The 24256-nt window shown below is 51.2% G+C and overlaps 1 protein-coding gene across 5 annotated transcripts in view; it reads right to left on the minus strand.

The window, feature by feature from the left end:
- The window catches only part of RPS6KA2 (ribosomal protein S6 kinase A2), a 388441-nt gene that overhangs the window by 39086 nt on the left and 325099 nt on the right, over positions 1–24256 (minus strand). For all 5 annotated transcript variants that reach the window (XM_023559360.2, XM_064293190.1, XM_064293185.1 and 2 more), the window contains 2 exons: positions 16970–17034; positions 6230–6332 (listed from right to left, as the gene is read on the minus strand). In XM_023559360.2, coding sequence (XP_023415128.1) covers positions 6230–6332; positions 16970–17034 — 168 coding nt within the window. The remainder of the gene's footprint in view (positions 1–6229; positions 6333–16969; positions 17035–24256) is intronic.

Raw genomic sequence — 24256 nt, forward strand, 5'->3', positions numbered from 1 at the left:
CTGGGTGGATGAGCATGTTGAGGGTCAGGAGTCTTTCTATGATATGCCAGGTAGTGTGCGTGCCAGGGTGGTGGGGTCGGGGGGATGTGGGGAGGTACAAGCCAGGCTAACTTAAACGCTTTCATTAATGAAAGGAAAATGCAAACATCACCTGAGCCGTATCCGTTAACTAACAGGTAGGCTGGAGCCCATGCAAGCCTTCTCCTGCTGGGACCTTTTGCTTCTCCCTATGCAGACCAGGATGCCTCAGGGGAAAAGAGCCATCTAAAGGTCCTGTGGGTCTTTGCTGCTGTTAGCTGCTGAGTTGGCCCCATGCACAACAACAAAAGACATGGCCTGGTCCTGTGCCACCCCATGGTGGGTGGCGAGTGAGTGGCCTGTTGTGATCCACGGGGTTTTTTCCTTTTTCCCATTGGCTGATTTTTGGAAGTAGATCACCAGGCCTTTCTTCCCAGTACTTCTTAGTCTGGAAGCTCTGCTGAAACCTTATCAGCATCATGTTGTTGTTGTTGTTAGGTGCCGTCGAGTTGCTTCTGACTCATAGCAACCCTGTGCACAACAGAACGAAACACTGCCCAGTCCTGCGCCATCCTTGCAATCATTGTTATGCTTAAGCTCATTGTCGCAGCCACTGTGTCAATCCACCTCGTTGAGGGTCTTCCTCTTTTCTGCTGACCCTGTACTCTGCCAAGCATGATGTCCTTCTCCAGGGACTGATCCCTCCTGGCAACATGTCCAAAGTATGTAAGACACAGTCTCGCCATCCTTGCTTCTAAGGAGCATTCTGGCTGTACTTCTTCTAAGAGATAAGCATCATGGCCACACAAAATCCTCCACCAACAGACAGGTGGTGGCTGGGAAACCAACCCGGGTCTCCTGCATGGGTGGGGAGGATTCTACCACTGAACCACTGCTGCCTCTAGGAAAGGTTAAGAGAGGTGAAATTTGACTGGTGGGGCTAGACAGTAGCTAAATGATCAGTAGCCTCAATAGAATTTAAATGCTTTCTAATCCTCTAATGGTGCTGGTCTCTGGCAGAGTACTGAAAGAAGAGTGAAAACACGCGTTGCATGAAGGAAACTGAAAACAGCACAGCCAACCTTTGATGGCCGTGTGAGGATTTTCTGACTTGTGGATCCACTGGATGGTTTCTGAATCTCATGCTGGCACATCTCACCTCTCAGCCTGTGGCAATGGGCAGCAGACGTGTGACCAGGGAACATAAACTAGTTTGAGCACTGATCTAAGTCATGGGTGGAAACCCTGGTGGTGTAGTGGTTAAGGGCTATGTCTGCCAGCCAAAAGGTCGGCAGGTCAAATCAACAAGGCGCTCCTTGGAAACTCTATGGGGCAGTTCTACTCTCTGTCCTATAGGGTTGCTATGAGTTGGAATCAACTCGATGGCAACGGGTTTGAGTTTTTTTTTTCTTTTTTTTAATGTCATGGATTGAATTGTGTCTCCCCAAAATATCTGTCAACTTGGCTATGCCATTGTTATGGACTGAATTGTGTCCAGCCTAAAATGTGTGTCAACTTGGTTGGGCCATGATTAAGCCTATCGTGTGATTGTCCACCATTTTGTCATCTGATGTGATTTTCATATGTGTTGTAAATCCTACTTCTATGATGTTAATGAAGTGGGATTAGTTGTAGTTATGTTAATGAGGCACAACTCAATCTACAAGTTTAGGTTGTGTTTTAAGTCAATCTCTTTTGAAATATAAAAGAGTTGACCAGAGAGATAGGGGGACCCATACCACCAAGAAACTAGTGCCAGGAGCAGAGTGCATCCTTTAGACCAGAGGTCCCTGCGCTAAGAAGCTTCTTGACCAGGGAAGACTGATGACAAAGACCTTCCTCCAGAGCTGACAGAGAGAGGAAGTCTTCCCCTGGAGCTAGCACCCTGAATTTGGACTTCTGGCCTCCTAGACAGAGCCCTGGTTGCACAGTGGTTAAAGAGCTTGGCTGCTAACCAGAAGATTGGCAATTTGAATCCACCAGCCACTCGTTGGAAATCCTATGAGGGAGTTCTACTCTGTCTTACAGGGTCACTCTGAGTCAGAATCGACTCAACAGCAATGGTTTTTAGCCTCCTAGACTGTGAGAGAATAAATTTCTCTTTGTTAAATCCATCCATATGGGGTATTTCTGTTCTAGCAGCACTGGATAACTAAGACAGCCATGATTCCCAGTATTGTGGGATTGTCCACCATTTTGTCATCTGATGTGATTTTCCTATGATATTAATGATGCAGGATTCAAACCAAACCAAACCCAACCCATTGCCGTCGAGTCGATTCCAACTCATAGTGACCATATAGGACAGAGTAGAACTGCCCCATAGAGTTTCCAAGGAGTGTCTGGTGGATGCAAACTGCCGACCTTTTGGTCAGCGGCTGTAGTTCTTAACCACTACGCCACCAGGGTTTCCAATTAGAGGCAGTCATATTAATGAGGCAGGATTTAATCTGCAAGATTAGGTTGTGTTTTAAGTCAATCTCTTTTGAGATATAAAAGAGAGAAGCAAGCAGAGTGACAGGGGGAACCCATACCATCAAGCAAAAAGAGCTGGGAGCACATGTCTTTTGGACTCAGGGTCTCTGTGCTGAGAAGCTCCCAGATCAGGGGAAGATTGATGACAAGGATCTTTCTCTAGAGCTGACAGAGAGGAAGAAATCTTTCCCCTGGAGCTGGCGCCCTGAATTCAGACTTCTAGCCTCCTAGACGAGAGAATAAACTTCTGTTTGTTAAAGCCATCCACGTGTGGTATTTCTGTTCTAGCAGCACTAGATAACCAAGACAACCAAAGTTACAAACAAAACAAAAATGGTAAGACAGTCCACTGTGGGGACAGGTCTCCAGCACAAAGGAGTGGTGATGGTCTGCGCCTCAGAATCATATTGCTACGCCTGCTCCTTAAGCCACAAGGAGCTTTAGTGTTTCTGTTGACACAACCACAATTCCTTTGTCGTATCTAAAAGTGTCTCCTAGCTCACATGTTGCAGTCTTCTCTCTGATAACAATCAGAAAAGAGCCCTGGTGGTGCAAGGGTTGAGTGCTTGGCTGCTAACCCAAAGCTCGGCAGTTCAAACACACCCAGTAGCTCCTTGGGAGAAAGACCTGGAGATCTGCTCCTGTAAAGATTCCAGCCCAGAAAATCCCATGGGGCAGTTCTACTCTATTCTACATGGTTGCTGAGGCGGAACCGACTTGATGGCACACAACAACAACACAACAATCAGAATGACTTTTATGTGTCGTTAGCACTTCAGCTCCTGCCTACCTCAAAGGCACACCACATGGTGTAATAAATGAACTTCCAGTAAAGTTGACTGGAGAATTTGCAATAGTAAGAAATAAAAAAACAAATTCTGGATAGCTCAGGAATGTATTCAAATTACGCTCTGCCGTCGGAATTGACTCCACAGCTACGGGTTTGGTTAGGCTAATTTTAAAATAGAATTGAATTATCTGTGCACACAAAAGGCTCATGCGTGCTTAGAAAAAGCTTGCTGGGAACACTGGGCGGCCAGACTGGAGCATAAACTCTTCATGGACAACGCAAGAAGCACGTGCGCGTGACTAGTCGGGAGTTGATCGCATTAGTGTTTTCTTGCCAGGCAGCACAAGTTTGGTCTTTCGGTATTTTAAACCAGGGCTTTGAACTGGTTCTTCCTGGTCCAGTCATGGCCGAGGAAGCGGCACCAGAACGGACTCCAATTTTGAGAAGCTGGGTGAACTGGAATGATAACTGGAAGCTCTGCAAGAACTCTAATCTCCCTCTTAGAAAACAAGGGCAGTGTATGTGTTGCATAGCAACCAAATCTATCGCTTGTTGGATTTTTTGAAGGGTCAGAAATAGTTGTACCCCCCATCAAAGATGGCGGCCTACCATGCTGCTCTGAGTGCATGTCGCTCTCTATGGTCCCGCCAATAATCCAATCTCACGCGTTGGGCTCCTGAAAGGGCTCACTACTCTTCTGAACATTCCATTCCAGGGCTCTGACCCATAATTTTTCCTGTTCCAGATCACCCAAACTGTAAAAACTGGGATTTGTTCCAGTTTCACTTTGTCGGCCATGACTGAACCGGTTGCAACCGATGTGAAGGCGTGTTTTAAACACAAAGCTCCAAATAATGGCACTCACGATGGAACATGGCACTTATGTCGGGCCTTGTGCTCACCAGCTGTGCTCCCCTGACTGCGTTTGTGTTCCTTCTAAACCACAGGAGGAGGGACAAAATGACCTGGTGACAGAACCAGGGCCAACCCCCAAGTCCTGGCCCCTTCTTGCAGCCTCTGACGCCAACAAGCAGCCAGGTTCGGTGATTGGGTTAATTTTGTCAATGATTAATGTGCTCGGTTAGTGTGCTTGGCTGCTAACTGAAAGGTTGGAGGTTTGAGTCCATCCAGAGGTGCCTTGGAAGAAAGGCCTGGAAATCTACTTCTGAAAAGTCAGCCACTGACAACCCCATGGAGCACAGTTATTCTCAAACACAAGGGGTCACCGACTTAACGGCAACTGGTTTTAAGGATGGATTCCCACACGCACGTTCTTTTTAGGGAAGTTGAGAATGATGTGGAAATCCTACCTCCCCTAGCAGAGAGCACAGAGCACAAGCAGCCTCGCTAATTCACAGCAGCCAGTGATCACCCCAAACTCTACCAGTAGCTACACCAGGGCTCTGTCCCCTGGACAGTCCGATCTGGTGACTGCAGGTGGACTCCAAAGAAACAAGTTCACCATCAGCACTGTGACTCCGAATTCACAGTACCTACAATCAGCTCAGAGCCCTGGTGGTGCAGTGGGTAAGAGCTCGGCTACCAAGCAAAAGGCTGGCAGTTTGAATCCAACAGGTGCTCTGAGGAAACCCTATGGGGCCGTTCTGCTCTGTCCTATAGGGTCGCTATGAGTCGGAAGGGACTCGATGGCAATGGGTTTAGTTTTTTTGTTTAGCATCAGCTCCATTCTGTGCTTAGTGTCGATGAAGCCTGGGCCCAGTCCAGCCCCAGCCCTCTAAGAGTCCCACACCAGGCCCCTGACCATCTATATTTGCACACAGCTCATGTCTGGTCAACCAAGGTACAGGAAACAGATTTCACAAACAGGCACAACCCAGGAGGAAAAAGGCTTCTGTGTTCCAACTTTACCCACTTGACAGTCTGTGTACGGTCATCTGTTTGTTGCATGATCACTTGATAATTTTTTTTTTTATAGAAAATTTCAAGCTGATTTGAAAGTCATGAGAAAAGCAGGAAGACCACCCAGGTTCCCACCCTGGCACCCCAATAACAGTCCAGCAAAGGAAGCTGTTCTATCCATGTCTCCAGAAGGAGCTTTTAAACTTTTTTGACATAACCTCAGTTCCATTATGTCCACAAAAGCGTCAGCAAATTAGCTGATATCACAAGATGGTAACCTTTAAAGGGAGGTGGCCAGCTCTGATAGAGCTTGACAGAGTGACTTGGGAGTCCTGGGCGGTACAAATGGCTAATGTGCTCGGCTGCTAACTGAAAGGTTGGAGGTTCCTTCCACCCAGAGACGCCTGGAAAAGGCCTGGAGATCTACGTTCAAATCAGCCACTGAGAACCCTGTGGAGCCCAGTTCTCTTCTGACACACGTGGGGTCGCCATGAGTCAATTCAACAGCAACTCAGCAGCAACTGGTATGATAAGAATAACTTCAGACACACAGGGAAAGTTAAATCCATGTGTCTGTCTGCTATCCTGAGACACAGCAGCTGATAAAACTTTTCAAACAGGTTTCTGTGTTTTCCATGAATAAGATCCATAGTTCAGGAACCTACAGGCTTAACTGATAGACTCAAAAAAAAAAAAAAGTCCTGTAAAACTCTCGGTTGAAGGAGATTTTGTTGTCTTGAGTCTCCTTCCTGGCTCTCTTGCCTGTGTGTTCCTCTGAGGGGGGCGGGGGCAGTAGGGGGAACGCCCAGTCAAAATCGAGAGACAGGAGGGAGGAAAGTCTATAGGACGCTGAGGGTTTCCAACCGGGTGTCATCTAGGGAACAGCTGAGAAGTGGTCCTGTCGCCTGAGCCTTTATTATTAAGCACAGATAACCAGAGAAGGAAAAGGAACTGACATCCGTTTTCTACGAAGAGCCTTTGGGACACCTGTGAATACCTGATTTCTAGAGATCTGTTCCCCAACTGGTTAAAGGGGAAATCGCATGTGGGAAAGGACCGGGTTCTCCCAGCCATGCTGGTGCAGACCTGTGGGCGTCCTTGATGTGAACTCGGGGTCGAAATGGAAGGTGTCCTCGGGCCTGCCCACCGCTGGCTTGAAGGGCGGCTTGATCTCCTTCCTGTACAGCTTCTACGAGGAAAGCGAGACAGGCAGTGAGGAAGCAGGCCCCGAGGAGGCTGAGGGGTGGCCGGGATGGGCTCTGGGGACGGCAGCAGGCCCCGAGGAGGCTGAGGGGTGGCCGGGATGGGCTCTGGGGACGGCAGCAGGCCCCGAGGAGGCTGAGGGGTGGCCGGGATGGGCTCTGGGGACGGCAGCAGGCCCCGAGGAGGCTGAGGGGTGGCCGGGATGGGCTCTGGGGCAGTGAGGAAGCAGGCCCCGAAGAGGCTGAGGGGTGGCCTGGATGGGCTCTGGGGATGGCAGCAGGCCCCGAAGAGGCTGAGGGGTGGCCGGGATGGGCTCTGGGGATGGCAGCAGGCCCCGAGGAGGCTGAGGGGTGGCAGGGGTGGGCTCTGGGGCAGTGAGGAAGCAGGCCCCGAGGAGGCTGAGGGGTGGCCGGGATGGGCTCTGGGGATGTCAACGTTTTCTCACACGTGATCTCAGCTTTCACCTGACCAAGGAACCTCTAAATACTCTGAAATCATAAAAGGTGCCTAATCTGCGGTATAAGGGCTTGGGGATATGCTAAGTGCCCTTATCCATCAGAGGAAGTAGTTGGAGTGGAGCAATATGGTTTTCAAACTTTTCTTTTTTTTTTGCTACAGTATATGTTTCTTCAAGTAAAATTTTATAGGATAACCACCTCCCCAGGTAACAGCAATGAAGATGGTGGGGGGTGGAGGGGGAACTCTGCTGTTTGCTTTCATCCTCCTCACCCTGGTGACTTAAAAAAAATTCTTTTTTGGTCACATCCACTTCCAGTCTCCCTATAATTGGACCTATTCCTGGGCCCTCCCATCTCCTCACTCCCCATAATCGGCCATCTTCTGGCCCCTTCCACCTCCTTACCCCCCCCACACCTGGCCATCATCTGGCCCCTCTTACCTCCTCACCCTCCCCACACCTGGCCATCTTCTGGCCCCTCTTACCTCCTCACCCTCCCCACACCTGGCCATCTGGCCCCTCTCACCTCCTCATCCCCCCCACACCTGGCCATCTCCTGGCCCCTCTCACCTCCTCACCCCCCCACACCTAGCCATCTCCCGGCTCCTCTCACTTCCTCAGTCCCCATACCTGCCCATCTCCTGGCCCGTCTCACCTCCTCACCCCCTCCACACCTGGCCATCTCCTGGCCCCTCTCACCTCCTCAGTCCCCATACCTGGCCATCTCCTGGCCCCTCTCACCTCCTCACCCCCCACACCTGGCCATCTCCTGGCCCCTCTCACCTCCTCACCCCCCCACACCTGGCCATCTCCTGGCCCCTCCCACCTCCTCACCCCCCCACACCTGGCCATCTCCTGGCCCCTCCCACCTCCTTACTCCCCATAGCTGCCCGCCCTGGGACATCTGTGATGGACCACAGAACTTCAGAGCTATGGGGGCACCAAGAAAACACCCGGGCTGGCCGTTTCTAGGTCTTTCTCACTCACACCTTCCTAGGTCTGTGTGCCGGTCTGTGTGGCCCTCCTTACACCTGGGAACCCACCTCTGGGTGTCATGGATGGGGGCCTCCAGGTCCCCTCTAATAGGGTGTTAGAACATCTGCATCTGAACGGGGCCACCCCTCCCCCATAGCCCACTGGGGGCACCGCAAAGTTTACAGAAGCTGCGTCTGACCAAACTCATGAAAGCCCACAGTCCTCATGGCTTCCCTCCAAACCTGACGCCTACTGTCTCCAACACTCTCCATCTTCGTGACTGTCTGTTCTTTGGGGGTGATTCATGTTCGGGGAGCAAGGCTTAGCGACTGAGGCGGGTAAGATGGGAAGGGCGAGAGGAAAAACGAACGTGATGGAATGGGAGGAAGCTAGGCTGAAGTGGAGGGAGTGGTGGGCACGGTGGTGCCGCCTCCCAGTGAGGATGAAGAGGTATTCCGCCCGGTGGATTTCAGAACAGAGACGAAGCACGTTTGGTGAAATCACACCAGGGCAACAAGGTGCGGGGCAGACAACAGGTCAGAGACCTTAACTTGGCAGAGGGTTAGACCAGAGGGGTGGTGCTGCAGCCACGTGCTGTGGTTTCCCCATCTTGCCTCGTCACAGGGGTCCCCGAGACATTAGCTGCAAGCACAATCCCCAGGCCCTGTTCTCAGCTCCTCAGCTTTAATCGGTCTGAAAAGCAGCTCAGAGGTGGGGTGATTCCCAGGGTCAGGCGAGTCTGGGAACCCGACTCCATGCCTCCTCAGTCCAACTCTGGGCTATGGCTCTCGGGAACATGGGGGGCAGACTGTATCCTACCAGCTGTACAGACAGGGAAACTGAGGTAAGGGCGGGTTAAGGAACCAGCCCAAGGTCAAGATGAGTACCGGATGAGGGGGGCTGACACCTGGGCCCCTGATGCCTGAGGGAGGTTCTCCCCATTACCTATGGCTGCTCCTGGTGCTCCAGAAGGAACTAGGGGCAGGCATAGAGGGTAGATGGTACAGAGGGAGTGGGGCTGACACCTGGGCCCCTGACACCTCAGGGAAGTTCTCCCTATCACCCACAGCTGCTCCTGGTGCTCCAGAAGGCACTGGGGGCGGGCACAGAGGGTGGATGGAAGGGGGGAGTGCCAGACACCGAGGCCACCCCAAAGCTGGCGGCAGCTCGAGGCAGGTGTGGATGCTGCCTTCAGAGGGTGTGACAGGCAGAAGCTCCAGCGTGCACTTGCCTGAGGTTAGGCGAGGCCTCTGGGGACTCCGAGGAGAAAATGGGTTGAATTCAGCCCTGTGTTCCTCTGGCCCTTGGTGACTAGCTTTCAGTGGGAATTGAGTTACTCTCTAAACCCCTCTCAGAAATACCAAAACTATCTCTCTGTGGTGGCACACCTGTTGTCAGCGGCCACTGAGTTGGCCCCGACTCAGGGGGAACCCACGCACAACGGAACGAAATGCTGCCCCAGCCCGCACGACCCCTTGATTGCTTGTGGATCGGAGGGTTGTGATCCGCAGGGTTTTCACTGGCTGATTTTCAGAAGTAGATCACTGGGCCCTTCCTCTAGTCCCTCTTCGTCCGAAGCTCTGCTGACACCTGTTCAGCACCCGAGCAACGCACAAGCCTCCGCTGACAGACAGGTGGTGGCTGGCCGGAAGGGAACCCTGTCTCCCACACGGAAGGCGAGGATTCTATTGCTGAACCCCCACTGCCCGCTGATGCACCTGTGGGGCGGGACGCAGGGACTTGTCAGAGCGGCTCTAATAAGGGGACTGCTCCTCATTGTCATGGAAACAGCCTCTGTGGCCGCCAGTGGCCCCCGGCCCGGTCACAGGGATGTCCCTTTGGTGACACTGGACCTGGGGTTTAATGAACCTCTGTCCTGCCAAAGTGGCAATCCAATTCTCTCCCTCCACGTGGGTGCTTTCTCTGGCTTTCCACAGGGTCTCTGTCACAGAGTTGTGGAGCCTGCCTCCCACTTCTGTTATGAGGGGGGATTGTTTGCGGGCACGATCTCCCTGGAGACAAAACCGGCTGTCACTCAGTTCAGATGAGAAGCGTTTTGTAGCTGCAGAGCTAAGGCTTACAGGGTTTCGTTCCTTCCTCCTCCCCCGCTGCCCAGTCCTCCTCTTTCCTCCATGGCCGGGAGGCAATCCATAGGGAATGGGAAGGAGAAAATCTCTCCCCACGCCCGCCCCCAACCTCACAGGAGCTGGTAAGAACTAAACCCGCTGTTGTTGACTCCAACCCATGGCAACCTCATGGGGTTTTCAGTGGCTGACTTTTGGGAAGTCAATCATCAGGCCTTTCTTCTGAGGCACCTCTGGGCGGACGGACTCCAACCTTTCGGTTAACAGCCGAGGGTGTTAACTGTTTGTACCACCCAGGGATTCTGCTGTAACGTTAAAGGCCTGAGAATTTCTTCCTGTTATCGGACAAATAATTTGGAAAGTGCTAACATGCGTTGTTAGGATAAATGTGTTTTCTCTCCCTGTGTCAGAACCTAGGAGTGGGCTGGAGGCGTCCGGGAAAGAACAATGTTGCCTCTCATCCTGCAGTGTGAACTGGTGGACTTCAGGGTTGAGTTCAGTGACAGGCGGCAGCCTTTCACTCAGGACTTCAGCTTGAGGAGAGAAGCATTGGCTGTTCTGACCTAGATTGCCGTGGAGACCATGGGCAGTTCACGCCACAACAACAGACAGGCAAGGGGGTCTCACGTCTCCTTCAACAGATGTCACCTCTAATCACCTCATCCGCCCCAGAATCTCGTCATGACACGCCTGGGAGCAGTAGCAGTGCTGAAATGGGTTGCACACCTGCACAGGTAGTACGCTGGGGAGCTCCGAATAGATGCACTGAGATTCTATTTCTAGCCCAGAGACCTTCGGATCAGTAAGGAAAGGACAGGGAGAGTAATAAAAACATTAACTGGGTGCTGCCAGGCCTCCTGTGATGGAGTAAGAAACAGATTCTGGTTCGGGGTCACAGACCCTATCATCTGCTTCCCACAGAGAGCTTTGCCGTGGGCGTTCAGAATCAACGCGCTCCAGTAAAACCAAAGCCCATTTACAGGTGATTCCCGAGACAGTCGTGCGGAAACTTGCAGGACACAGAGGGACAGCAGGCAGGAGTACCAAGACAATGCAGTGATTTGGGGGCATCGCGGGCGATCCCAGGTGTCGGTGGCTCGTGGGGCGGGACATACCTGCACAGCTTCACCTCCTCCGCAAGGATCCCAGCCAACCTATCACATCTACAGAACTGCTAAAGCAAAGAGGGTTCGCCGCACAGGAGGGGTCCCTCTCAGGCTCCCTGAAGGAGCCGGCTCTCTTGGCGTACTTAAGACAGGAGGACATTTATACAAATCTTTCTACTGAACAGAGGCGAGGCCGGCCACATGCCAACTCACATGTGACACCAGGCCTGGAGCTGGCAGCCCAGGGAGCCAAACCCGGCTGACCCCACCGCAACAGCCCTTCCCGTGGTAGAGCTGGGCACCTGGAGGAGAAGATGACGGGAGGAGGTCCTGGAATCCGTTCATTGCCCCCGTGCCTGGGCCAACCACGGACAGGGCAGGGGCCTCCGCCACACACTGCCAGGCAACTCTGTGACCCTGGGAGTTCTGCTCGCATGCCATGACTCCGTTTCCCCCAGCAGCCTCTCCTACCTCACGGAACAACATCTGACAATGTGCTTGAAGGGATTTTGAAACGTCAAGGAACAATGCAAGCATAAGCCACTCGTAGAAACAAAGATGGAATCCCCGGGGGTGCAAATGGTTAACACACTTGGCTAAGCAGAAGGCTGGAGGTTCAAGCTCACCCAGAGGCACCTCAGAAGAAAGGCCTGGCAGTCTGCTTCTGAAAAATCAGCGACTGAAAACCCTAGGGAGCACAGTTCTACTCTGACACACATGGGGGCGCTGTGAGTCAGAGCTGACTTGACGGCGACTGTAACTGAAATGATGAGCGTGCACGGCTACACTGACTGTGTGGGCCAGCAGCAGGGTCCCGGAACCAAGACCTGGACGGGCAGATGTCCCTGCCCAGCGGCCACGTGTCTCTGCAGGCAGCAGCCTTGCCTTTTCCGTGTTTCAGGCCAGGTTCTCCCTGAGGGGCCGGGGCAGACCGCAGCCATCCGTCTCTGGGCTCACGTGGCCCTCAGTGACCCGCTTTTCCAGGTTGTCTTGGTTTGTGCTGACTCTGCCCTCAGCACTCCCTCAGCCACGGGGGACAACAGACACAGCTTCCATCTGCTAGGCCCCACCAGATCCCTCTCTGGCATTTGGGGATCCACCTGAGCGTCCATCCGTCCCCTGCCTGGCATGGTGACTGGGGGTCCAGGTCAGCAACAACGATGTCACTGCTCCGACAGTGGGTGACAGGGACTGGATGAGCCCCAGGTGAACGTGATGACAAGCGGAGAAGGGCCACATGTGGTCCGAGTGGTTCACCTGGTCCACGGGAAGGAAGGCTGCTATGGGTAGGGGAGACCGGGTCTAGAAGGCAGGCCTTGAACCGCCAGGCTTCCTGCGCACACAGACCTTTGGGGGACTCCCTCCTGTCCCCCATCCTCTCCTGGCTAACTCCTGCCCATGGTCTCCAGGGGACAGATCCAGTTTATCTCTTCCTCTGATCGTGTCCACACCATCACCTTGGCTGGCGTCAGACATGGGACGTTGTAGTATAAGGCCACACATACGTCTCCCCCAGCCTGTGCTTGGCTGAGGGCAGGGCTGGGTGGTCCCTCCTGATGACGTGTCCAAAGTAAGTGAGCCGAAGACTCGCCACCTCATGTCTGAGGAGCATGCTGGTTGTGTTTCTTCTAAGATGGATTTGTTCCTTCTTCTAGCAGCCCAGGGTACATTTGGTATTCTCTGCCAGCACCACAGTTTGAACACAGAACAATACTCACCGTAAATCAGTAATGTTGTGTAGCGCATTACAAGACAGGTGAGAAAGGACAAGGAAAAGGCAGCTCAGGACGAGGGGTCGGGCATGGTGCCGGAGGGGTGCTGTGTTGAACAGGGCAGGCAGACAGGTATCTGAGAAGACGTTTGAGAAAGTATCTTGGGGAGGAGGCTTCCTGAGGACCGACCAGCTAGTGCAGAAGCCTGGCTGCGGAGCCGGCTGGGGTGACTGCAGAGTGCCACGAAGGGTGCAGCAGAAAGGGGTGAGTGTAAGGGAAGGCGGGTGCCCTGCCATGCTCCCCGCTCCTCCACCCTCCCCCACTTAGTTCATATCACAGCACTGCGCCTTCTCCATGACACCGCATACACCGCAACCAGACCGTAGGCTCCACGGGAGTGCGGGCCCTGTGTGCTGTGTTCACAGTGCTGCCCCAGCCCTGGAAGCATGCCCGGCACAGAGCGCACTCTGGCAGAATGGCCAAGTAAATGAGTGAACCCGTAGCACACAGACCCAGCTGTGAGGTTCTCCTAGCGCCCGGGGGGCTGGGGAAGGGGTGTGAGATGTCGGAGTCCCACACTTTGCCCACAAAGAGTGCCAATGCAAACTCCTGCTGGGGGGTGCTAGCCTCCTCTGGGAGTCCCTGGTGGTACAAATGGGTAAGTGCTCGGCTGCTAACCGAAAGGTTAGAAATTCAGTTCCATCCAGAGGGGCCTAAAAAGAAAGGCCTGGAGATCTACTTATGAGAAATCAGCCACTGGAAGTCCTGTGGGGCAGTTCTACTCTGACACACGTGGGGTCGCGGTCAGTCGGAGTCGACTAGACGGCAACCGGTTTTTAACAGATCAGTTGCTAACCAAAAGGTCAGCAGTTGGAATCCACCAGTGGCTCCTTGGAAACCCTAAAGGGTCGCTGTGAGTTGGAATCGACTTGATGGCAATGAGTTTGGCTTTAGTTTAACGGGGGAGCTTCTACTGCTCCCCTGGTTGTGCTGCTGTGTAGGATCCTACGGGCTCACATCCAGGCACAGTGCAGATAGGTAGGCTCAGCTCAGATCTAACCACCACAGACAGCAGGATCTCCACAGGAAATATATCCAGCTTACAGGCAACTGCCCAAAACCCAGCTTTAGGTGCTCACTGGTGCCTTGAGGCTGACCTGAGCTCCTTACAAGCACATGTGGGACGTCAAAAGGCAACGGCAGTTTTCCTTTCTTTGAAGACCTCTCCGAAAACCAAACCCATTGCTGTCAAGTCGATTCCAACTCATGGCAATCCTATAGGACAGAGTACAACTGCCCCATAGGGTTTCCAAGGAGCAGCTGGTGGATTTGAACTGCCAATCTTTATCTTTTATTGCACTTTAGATGAAGGTTTACAAAGCAAATTAGTTTCTCATTAAGCATTTAATACACACATTGTTTTGCGACATTGGCTGCCACCCCCACGGCATGTCAACTCTCCCCTTCTCGACCTTGGGTTCCCTGTTACCAGCTTTCCTGTCCCCTCCTGCCTTCTTGTCCTTGTCCCTGGGCTGTGTGCCCATTGAGTCTCATTTTGTTTTATGGGCCTGTCTAATCTTTGGCTGAAGGATAAACCTCAGGAGTGACTTTAGTATTGGGTTAAAAGGGTATCCGGGGGCCATACTCTTGGGGTTTCTCCAGTCTCTGTCAGACCAGTAAGTCTGGTCTTTTTTTGAGTTAGAATTTTGTTCTACATTTTTCTCCAGCTCTGTCCAGGACCCTCTACTGTGATCCTTGTCAGAGCAGTTGGTGGTGGTGAACTGCCGACCTTTTGGTTAGCAGCTGAGCTCTTAACCACTGCGCCACCAGGGCTCCAAAGTGACATCTTTGCTTTTAACACTGTCCACTTATTTGAACAGTCTGATTTCTATTTGATCTTTGAACAAGGTTTTCTACCTGGCTGGGAGGACTTTACACGCTTCTCTCTAATTTTACCTTTGAAAAGGGACCTTAACTTGTCTTACGGAGGTTCTGTGATCAGCACTGTAAAACCAGTTAAAAAACCCCTTGTGCTCCACCAATCGGCAAGCCTTCCTGGGCTCGGGTGGAGAGAGAAGGTGTGAGCTCTAATGAAGAAGGTCTGTGTGCCTGGTGATGTTGTGGCATCCAGGGCTTGTAGTGAAACATTTTCGGAGGCTTGGGGACAGGACTACCCTTCTGTCTTTGCCAGTCTCCTTATCTGCAGTGCGATTGATTACTTTTGTGTGGCCTTTCTAGCCATGGTCTTGTAACTCCCACCCAGGTGATTGGGCGGGACTGTGTGACCTGGTAATTGCGGTCTACCAAGTGGATCGGTCGGTTTTGTCTTAAAAGAGAGCCAATTCCAGAACAGAGAGGAGGATCCTACCGCCACCAAAGAATAACAGCCAGGAGTGGAGATCATGTCCATTGGACCCGGGATCCCTGAGTTGAGAAGCTCCTGGAAGCAGGAGACTGAGAGGGAGAGAGCAAGCTGTAACCCTGAAGATGGTGAGAAGTGGTGGCAGGAGAGACCCCGCAACAGAGACTTGGCTGCAGGAGATGGAGTGGTGGGCTTCCTGGCCCATGGAGAGAGAAAGCTGAGTGCCTTTGGGCAGAGGCTGAGGGCCAGGGAGAGGCGTGACTGCAAGCACAACCGGGGAGAGGCTGTCCTGATGGAAGAACTGTATCCTGTGTGCTCTTGAGCCTGAATTGTAACTGTGACTTCCCTAATAAACCCCATGATCGTGAGTATGGTCTGTGTGTGGCCATTGCAAGGAATTACGGAATCCAGCAGAGAAGCAGAGAGTGCTATCAACGGACAGCTGGTGTCAGAATTAGTAAAGATGGTGGAGAGAGGAGGCTTGTCTGGCCTCCAACTCATGGGAGTTGGCCTTGCACTGTTGATCTTGGTTCTCCTTCCCCCTTGTGGGGTTGGAAGAGGTCAGACACTGGCCCCAAGTCGTTTTTACAATATCTTACTGGTATTTCTGGAGGCCCCAAACTCCATAAGGACATAAAATAGATACAGGGGACAGGCAAAAGGAGGCAAGGCACTCTGTCCTAAAAAGAGGTTTTAAATTTCTAAAAACATTCAGTTAAAGTCCTCTGAGGTTAATTTGATAGCTTAGGAAAAGAAAACCCCAAACAAATGTGTTGCTGTGTTAACCGAAAGGAAAGGAGTGACGGAAGCTGGTCTTGGAGGCAGGATGCATTCTTCGGGGTGCAAAGAACAGCTCCAGCTTCTTAGATGCCAGGCATTCATGCAACCCACTCGGTCAGGGGACACATCAGGGGCTGGTGTATCAATCCCTCCAAATAGAGGTGGCCCCTTAGCAGAAACAGGCGGTCACCACGTATAGGCCACTGAGATGTGGAGACTGTTCAGGCAGCATCCAGAGCAAAGCACGTAAAACAGGCCACGGAGAGCTGGAGACCCAGGCCTGCTCCCTGGAAGACGCTCCCACTTATTATCGGCCAACAGCACAGCACTGGCTTTTTTACGTGACTCCCACAAGAGTGACTGGGGCAGAGGTGGTCCAGTGGTAGAATTCCCGCCTTCCAGGCAGGAGACCCAGCTCCGATTCCCAGCCAACGCCCCTCACGTGCAGCCACCACCCCCTGTCAGTGCAGGCTTGCATGTTGCTAAAATGCTGACCAGGTTTCAGCAGAGCTTCCAGACTAAGACAGACTAGGAGGAAAGGCCTGGTGACCTACTTCTGAAAATCAGCCAGTGAAAACCCCATGGATCACAGTGGTCTGATCTGTAACTGATCATGGGGACGGTGCGGGACCAGGCGGCATTTTGTTCCCTTGCATGTGAGGACGCCGTGAGTCAGGGGCCGACTTCACAGCAGCCAACAGCAACAACGACTAGCCGTGAGCCTGACGAGCAGTGGGACCGCGGCGCAGGATCTGAGACTTCTCATTCGCCCCGACACTAGGAAGGGTGAGCGCAGCCGGGCCCAGCCGTCGCCCGGCATTCCGCTTTAAGATGACCCCTTGGGGTCGGTAGGGAACTGCTAGTCCCTGGGGGCCAGGTCATGGTTGCTGGGCCGACTGAAGCCCTGTCTCTAACTGGCCAAGGAAAGTCCCCGGGATCTGAAGGCTAAAGAGCAGGCAGGGAGGCGTGGTCACCAGTCTGCCTCTGAAGTCCCAGCCCCTCCTGGGTCGGGGTCCTGAGAGCCCTGGAGACCCAGGCCTGGTCTACGCTGACACACACTGATTCTCCACGTGGACACAGAAGCCTCCCGCAGTCACCTCCAGCGTTTACCTTCATCTGCACACAATTAGGATGTGACTGAACTTACGTTCCAGTCTATGGTCACGAAGAAGGGGTGCCGTTTAATTTCCTCGACTCCATCCATGCCAGCACCTGCCACCAAGGAGATGACACATCAGAACGACCAGGCGGCCCCTCCCTCCCATCGCCTCTTGTACACACGTTCCGGGGGCTGGGCCAATGGACAAGGGTGGTCCTGATGAGAAGAATCCTGAGCCTCGCAGCCCAGGCTTGTGATGGTGATGGAGCCAGCTGGCCACCCTGCCCCATGGAGCCCCTGCGGCAGCCCCGGCCTACCGCTCCAAGCTGCATGATCCGGCCCTTGGTGACCACAGCACCCTGTCCAGCGTGACTCCCTGGGAGTCTGGGCGAGACTGGCCAGGCTGGGGGCTGCCTGTGATCTCGAGGAAATCTGAATGCAGGATCCGTGGAAGGCTCGCAAAGTCACCCTGAAATCATTACTGTCACCATCCAACTAGCCAGCCCTACTATCGAGTCAACTCTGGCTCATGGCAACCCCACGAGCTGTCATCAAAGCTACGAGTCCCGGACGCACGCTCTGCTGGGGCAGCCACAGCACTGTGCAGACAGGACCCCCCACCCTGTGTGTGAAGTGGGGAGGTCTCATGACATAGCCCTGCACAGACAGGACTGTCCATCCTGTGTGTGAAGGGGGGGTCTCATGACACAGCACTGTGTAGACAGGACCCTGCATCCTGTGGGTGAAGTGGGGGGGGGGTCTCATGACACAGCCCTGCCCATACAGGAACCCCCCATCCTGTCCGTCAAGTGGTGCGGGGTCTCACGACACAGCACTGCACAGACAGAATCCCCCATTCTGTGTGTGAAATGGGGGGGGGGCGTGTCTTACAACACAGCCCTGTACAGACCGGACCCCCCATCCTGTGTGTGAAGTGGGGGGTATCATGACACAGCATTGTGCAGACAGGACCCCCCCATCCTATGTGTGAAGTGGGGGGTCTCACAATACTACACTGCACAGACGGGACCCCCATCCTGTCTGTGAAGTAAGAGGGTCTCATGACAATTGTCAGGAGTGTGCTTAGCCCGCCCCCTTCTTCATCGTTCGAGTGCTCTCAGCAGCCATGGGGACAGTCCGTGGAGACAGTCTGTCTCATGTGAAAGGCAGCCAAAGGCAGTCCTGGCCTCAGGAACATCTCTGTGGATGGACAAAGGACCCAGGGCCACTTTCTGCCTGTCCCTGGGAGGCCTGGCTGTGCCATGCACCAGGAGAGGAGGATTTGACTAAATGCCCAGTGTTTGCATGTCATTACTAAAAACACCCATTGCTGCTGAGTCAATTTGGACTCACAGGGACTCTGTCATCATTACACTACATTCATGTTATTTGGGTAATTTTTATACCTTAACACAGACACACATGTATAAGATACTAACAGACGCCGCCCGAGTCCACGATTTCCTCTGAGGAGAACAGGCCTGGGGTCTCTGTGCTCACCCCGTGTCAGGAGCCACACAAGGCTGGGGGTTCTGTGGGCCTCTCACTTGATTCCAAGATGTGAAGCAGGCACGGTTATCGCTCCTACTTTACAGATGAGGAAAGATGAGGCGAGAGCTTGTTCAAGGTCAGACACCGAGTTTCTGAGTTGAAGGACTGGGATTTGAAGCTGACCTGTGACACTTATCCGAAGCGTCCCCTCTTCTGGAAACTCCTGTCCCTCGGGCCCTGCATGGATGCCCTCCTCTGCTGGTCTCCCTCCCTTGTTGTGCCATAAACCCCTGAGTCTAGACATCTGATCTCAGATGTGCACTCCTGGCACCCTGCACCATCCCTGAGAGGTGCTCGGACAAGTGCTTAAATGAAAATTAGAAAATGGATGGTCCTGCTCCCAAAGTGACCCTTCATATGTACCCCACCTGTGTGTGGACACATCTGCGACTGTGACCAGAAAGCCAGATATGGAAATACTCCCAGCATGACGAGAAACGTAAAGTAAACACCACCACCCTGCGCTATGCCTCTTGCCAGATCTTCTCACACTCTGAGGCCGTGGCTGGCTCCTCTGCATCATAATGTGTTGGCTTACTGGCTACATGTCGGAGAAGAGTCTAGTTAGTACCCACTGTTATGGACTGAATTCTGTCCCCCTCAAAAATACGTGTTGTAAATCCTAACCCCTATACCTATACTGGAAGCCCTGGTGGTGCGGTGGTTGAAGTTCATGGCTGCTAACTGAAATATCAGTGGCTGGACCCCCCAACCACTCCACAGGGGAAAGGTGTGTGGTTCGGTACAGATTTACACCTTTGGAAACCCTATGGGGCAGTTGTACTCTGTCCTAGACGGTCACTGTGACTCAGAATCGACTCAACGGCAATGGTTTTGGTTTATACCTAAGGTGATGATCCCATTTGGGAAAGGGTTCTTTGTTATCTTAACGAGGCAGTATTATTAGAGTAGGATGTTGTTATGGATTGAATTGTGTCCCCTCAAAATGTGTGTCAACCTGACTAGGCCATGATTCCCAATATTGTGTGATCGTTCACCATTTTGTCACCGGGTATGATTTGTTGTAAAGCCTACCTCTAGCAGTGAGGCAGGATTACAGGCAGTTATGTTAATGAGGCAGGACTCAATCTACAGGATTAGGTTGTATCTGGAGTCAAATCTCTTTTGAGATATAAAAGAGAAGTGAGCAGAGACAGAGGGGCCTCATGCCACCAAGAACGAAGAACCAGGAGGTAAGTGTGTCCTTTGGACCCGGGTCCCTGTGCTTAGAAGCTCAGAGACCAGGGGAAGACAGATGACAAGGACCTTTTCCCAGAGCTGACACAGAGAGAAAGCCTTCCCCTTGAGCTGGTGCCCTGAAATTTGGACTTCCAGCCTCCTGGACTGTGAGAGAATAAATTTCTCTTTGTTAAAGCCATCTACTTGTGGTACTTCTGTTACAGCAGCACTACATAGCCAAGACAGATGTGTCTTAAATCGATCTCTTCTGAGATATTAAAGGGCAGATTAAGCAAGCAGGCCAGTGGAGATGGGGGAAGACAAATGCTATGCCACATGAAGACCACCAAATAGGCAGTGAACAGAAGCTGAATTTGGACTCGTAGTCTCCTAAACTGTGAGAAAATAAATGTCTGTTTGTTAAAGCCACCCACTTGTATTTCTGTTACAGCAGCACTACATGACTAAGACACCCACCATATTTCACTCTCATTCGTCATTGCAAATGCAGGATTCAACCCCAACAGAGGCCCAAAGGACACGCAGGGATGGAGTCACCACAGACTCCCTGTCTGTGGTGCTCAGTTTTCTTGGATTGCTGGAGCCACACCATTGCAGTAAGACTCTGTGCCATTTTTGTGTTTTGAGGTCTCAGCAGACAGAGTCAAGACTGAATTAACACTCTGGTTATATTACCCATAGATTGTAGATGTTCCACAGGGGAAAGGTAAACAGAAGGAACTGTCTGCACACAGCTCTTTATCGCATGTGGCAGCCTTCCCAGCGTACACGTCCTGATTATTTTGGATTCTAGTCCCCTTTGTCCTCTTCCTAAACATGTTAAGACGGGCTACCTTCTCCTTGGCCACCTGCCCCTCTTAAACAGCACACATCTGACAACAGCAATGTGCAAATTCTGGCCGTGAGCCTCAGGACGTGTGTGTGCTGGTTCATGCCTCCTCACTGACTTGCCTTGGGACTTCGATCAAATGACTGAAGTCTTGTTCTGTCCAAGGGGACAGCTGCAGTTCCTCTAGGTTGCAGAGAACTCACAAGAACAGGTGTTTACAGACAGAAGTGCTTAGAAAGTGAACAGGACCTCTCTCTTACTGGGCTTGGAGATTTTTCATTACGTTTCCCAATGCCAGGTAGACACTGACTTAGAAAGTTCCACAGAACAGTATACCCATGGATTTATGCTTATTCTCCGTAGTAACCACATTTAATCACAGGTAGTCCCTGACTTACGATGGATTCGAGTTACAGTGAATTGTACTTATGACCGTCTTTTCTTTTTTGTATACCTGACTGTTAGTAATATGTACTACAACGCTGCAGTATGTAATTTGCTGATGTTATCACTTAGATGTTCAAAGATTGGATTCATAAAGATACTGATAAGAAAAGGCCTTACAATGAAACCTAAAAAAAAAAAAAAGAAGTATTTGACTTATGTCAGAACCGACTTCTGACAGAGTCCTTGAGCGGAACCCTGTTGTAAGTTGGGGTCTACCTGTACTTCTCTTGTAATCACTTGAGGTGCACCTCCAAATTGGGATATCACCAAAGATGTTTACTGGGACCCACAGCTCAGATTTCCAGGTTTTGATTAATGGTGTAATGCTGTATCTTGTTGGAACTTTCTTGTATTGATGTGCAGTTTTAAAATGCAGTGCTGTGTCTGTGAGGTGGCTCTATTTTTTATTGCCTGGACTATGTCCAGCTCTTCGACTTCCCATTTATAATCAGGCCATTCCATTCAGTTTATTGTGGGTTTAATCATCACTGGACTTCCAAATTCTCAGTGAATTATCCCAGAAGGTTTTGGTACGCTTCACTGTTTATGTCCAAAGGCAGCTGTGGGGAATGTTTAATCCCTGGATCCTTTTCGACCCTTGAAATATTTACTTCCTATTTTTTAGAACAACACAAAATCTGTCTCTAACTCTTCCGGGAAGTGTTATGGATTGAACTGTGTCCCCCAAAATGTATACTGAAGTCCTAGTCCCTAGCACCTACGAGCGTCACCTGTTTGGAAATAGGGCCTTTGGAGATGTTATCTTTAACAGAGGTCATACTGGAGTGGGGTGCACCCTATCCAGTCTGAGTGGCGTCCTGTAAACGAGGAGGAGAGACAGGAAGAAGGATGGTCACGAGGACGGAGACAGAGATGGGAGTGACACTGCCACAGCCTTCCCGGAATGCCTGGGGTTTCCAGAAACCAAGAAGACAAAACAGGATCTTCCCCTACAGCTTTCGAGAGAGCATGGCCATACTGACACCCTGAATTTGGACTCCTGTCCTCCGGAACTTTGAGATGGTAAATTTCTGCTGTTTTAAGCCCCCCAATTTGTGGTATTTTGACATGACAGTGCTAGGAGGCTAAGACAGGGATATTCAGAGATAAAGCCATGAAATAAGCTTCAACTTCAGCACATTCTTCTTGCTTACCGAAATTCCACCTGACCAAGCACAGGTTCAATGTCCCGTAGGTAGCTGCCAAGGCTGGCTTTCAGGATTGACTTGAATACTAGGTCTGCTATTTTACTTCTTAATCACTTGTAGGTTATCTACACATGATTTTTACAGTTTTCAGGTACCTTCTGCTATTTGAGATCTCATTCAGTTAATGTTATAATCTTTGCTTGGTGTCGTCTGGGTCTCATGAAACACTGTGGATCTAAGAGTCAGGCTGGTTGGTATCCAGGTGCCCGGAAGCAAGTTGGCTGCATCTCCTAAATAGACACCCTGGCCCGCTCTGGCTTCTAGATGTTTCCCCAGGGTGGGTTTGTAACAGACCGACCTCAAGGGGAGCGGGGACTGTTTGCGTGGCCGTGACTGAGCTTATTACACTAAGGCATAGCGATGTAAATGGAAACCAGGGGAAGCCATTGGAGACCAGATGTGCCGTGTTTGAAAGCAGACTGTTAAAACTCATCTTTGAAAGATCAGCTCTGGAAAGGAAAATAGAAGAAAGAGAAACAAAACACTTGGGGAGTGGCTCACACTGCGCCTAACAGGTGCTCGCTGAAAGATAACAAAATTGAGTTCGTTGGCACTAGTTTGTTTAATGGCACTATTTTTGTGTTCATCGGCACGCCTAATTCCTTTCTAACCTTTGCCTCCTGTCCCCTCGGGGTCTCAGAATATCCCATGAGTGTCTGTGTCTGGTTTCTAAAGTAGCCACAGATGCTCATTAGCGACAAACTAGAAAGTTGTCAGATTTGAATAAAAAAGTGGGTTCCTAAGTTTTATCCTCATTGTAACTCTTCTGGTCTGCCAGGCAGTCTGGAGAGATGAGGTGAAGGACACATTTGCCTTGAAATTCCTGGTCTTTCCTATAGTCAATGCAGGCACATACTGTTAGCATCTTTTCTAAAAGAAATTATTTTTCTTTCTTTCTTTCTTTTTTTTTTGTTGTTTGGAATATATACAGCAAAACATACACCAATTCAACGATTGCTACGTGCAGAGCTCAACGACACTGATTACATTCTTGGAGTTGTGCAACCATTCTCATCTTCCTTTTCTGAGTTGTTCCTCCCCTATTAACATCAACTCACTGCCCCTAAGGTTCCTATCTAATCTTTCCAGTTGCTGTTGTCACTTTGATTTCATGTAGATAGGTCTTAAAAGAGCACAATGCCCAAGTTTAGTTAAATTAAACTATTACTTGGTTTAAAGAAGACTTTAGGGGATGTTTTTGGTTTACAGTTAAAAGATTATCTGAGGGCAATAGTTTTAGGGGTTCATCCAGCCTCCATGGCTCCAGAAAGTCTGGAGTCCATGAGAATTTGAAATTCTGTTCTGCATTTTTTCCCTTTTGGTCAGGATTCTTCTATAGAATCTTTGACCAAAATGTTCAGTAATGGTAGCTGGGCACCATCCAGTTCTTCTGCAAGATCAATACAGTAGAATTTTTTACCAGAAGAGGCATCTACTCAACTCATGTCAAAGAAAACAAACCAACACACACTGCCATGTCCAGTCCTACGACACCTATCCACACGTACTTGCTTTCTGCTGTCTGCTGACCCCTGTTTGGCCACCCCAGGGGCCTGTCTGCAGAGTAGCTGAGCCTGGAGGATAACACGTTCTGGTGAGCTTTGGTTGTGCAGAATGTGCTCCTTCCCAGAATTTACCTGTTGATTTTTTATAGTTTTCTAGTGCCTTCTGCCACACGTGAGTTAATCCACGCTTACAGGGTGCAATGTCTGGGAGGCTGGAAGGGGTATTTACAGGTGTTACAGTGCAGGAAAAACATAAAATGGAGCAGCAACTTTTCCAGGTATTGTTTTTGTTAGGTCCCACTGAGTCAGTTCTGACTCACAGTGAACCTATGTACAACAGAACAAAATATGGCCTGGTCCTGCATCATCCTCACAACCACTGATATGTCTGAGCCCATTAAGCCACTGTGTCAATGCATCTCACTGAGGCTCTTCCTCTTTTTCTCTGACCCTCTACTTTACCGAGCATGACATCTTTCTCCAGGGACTGGTCCCTCCCGTAACATGGCCAAAGTACGTGAGATGTAGTTGCATTTTCCTTGCCTCTAAGGAGCGTTCTGGCTGCACTTCTTCCGAGACAGATTTGTTTGTTCTC

The sequence above is a fragment of the Loxodonta africana genome, chromosome 1 (genome assembly GCF_030014295.1).
Source record: "Loxodonta africana isolate mLoxAfr1 chromosome 1, mLoxAfr1.hap2, whole genome shotgun sequence".
Classification (NCBI taxonomy): domain Eukaryota; kingdom Metazoa; phylum Chordata; class Mammalia; order Proboscidea; family Elephantidae; genus Loxodonta; species Loxodonta africana.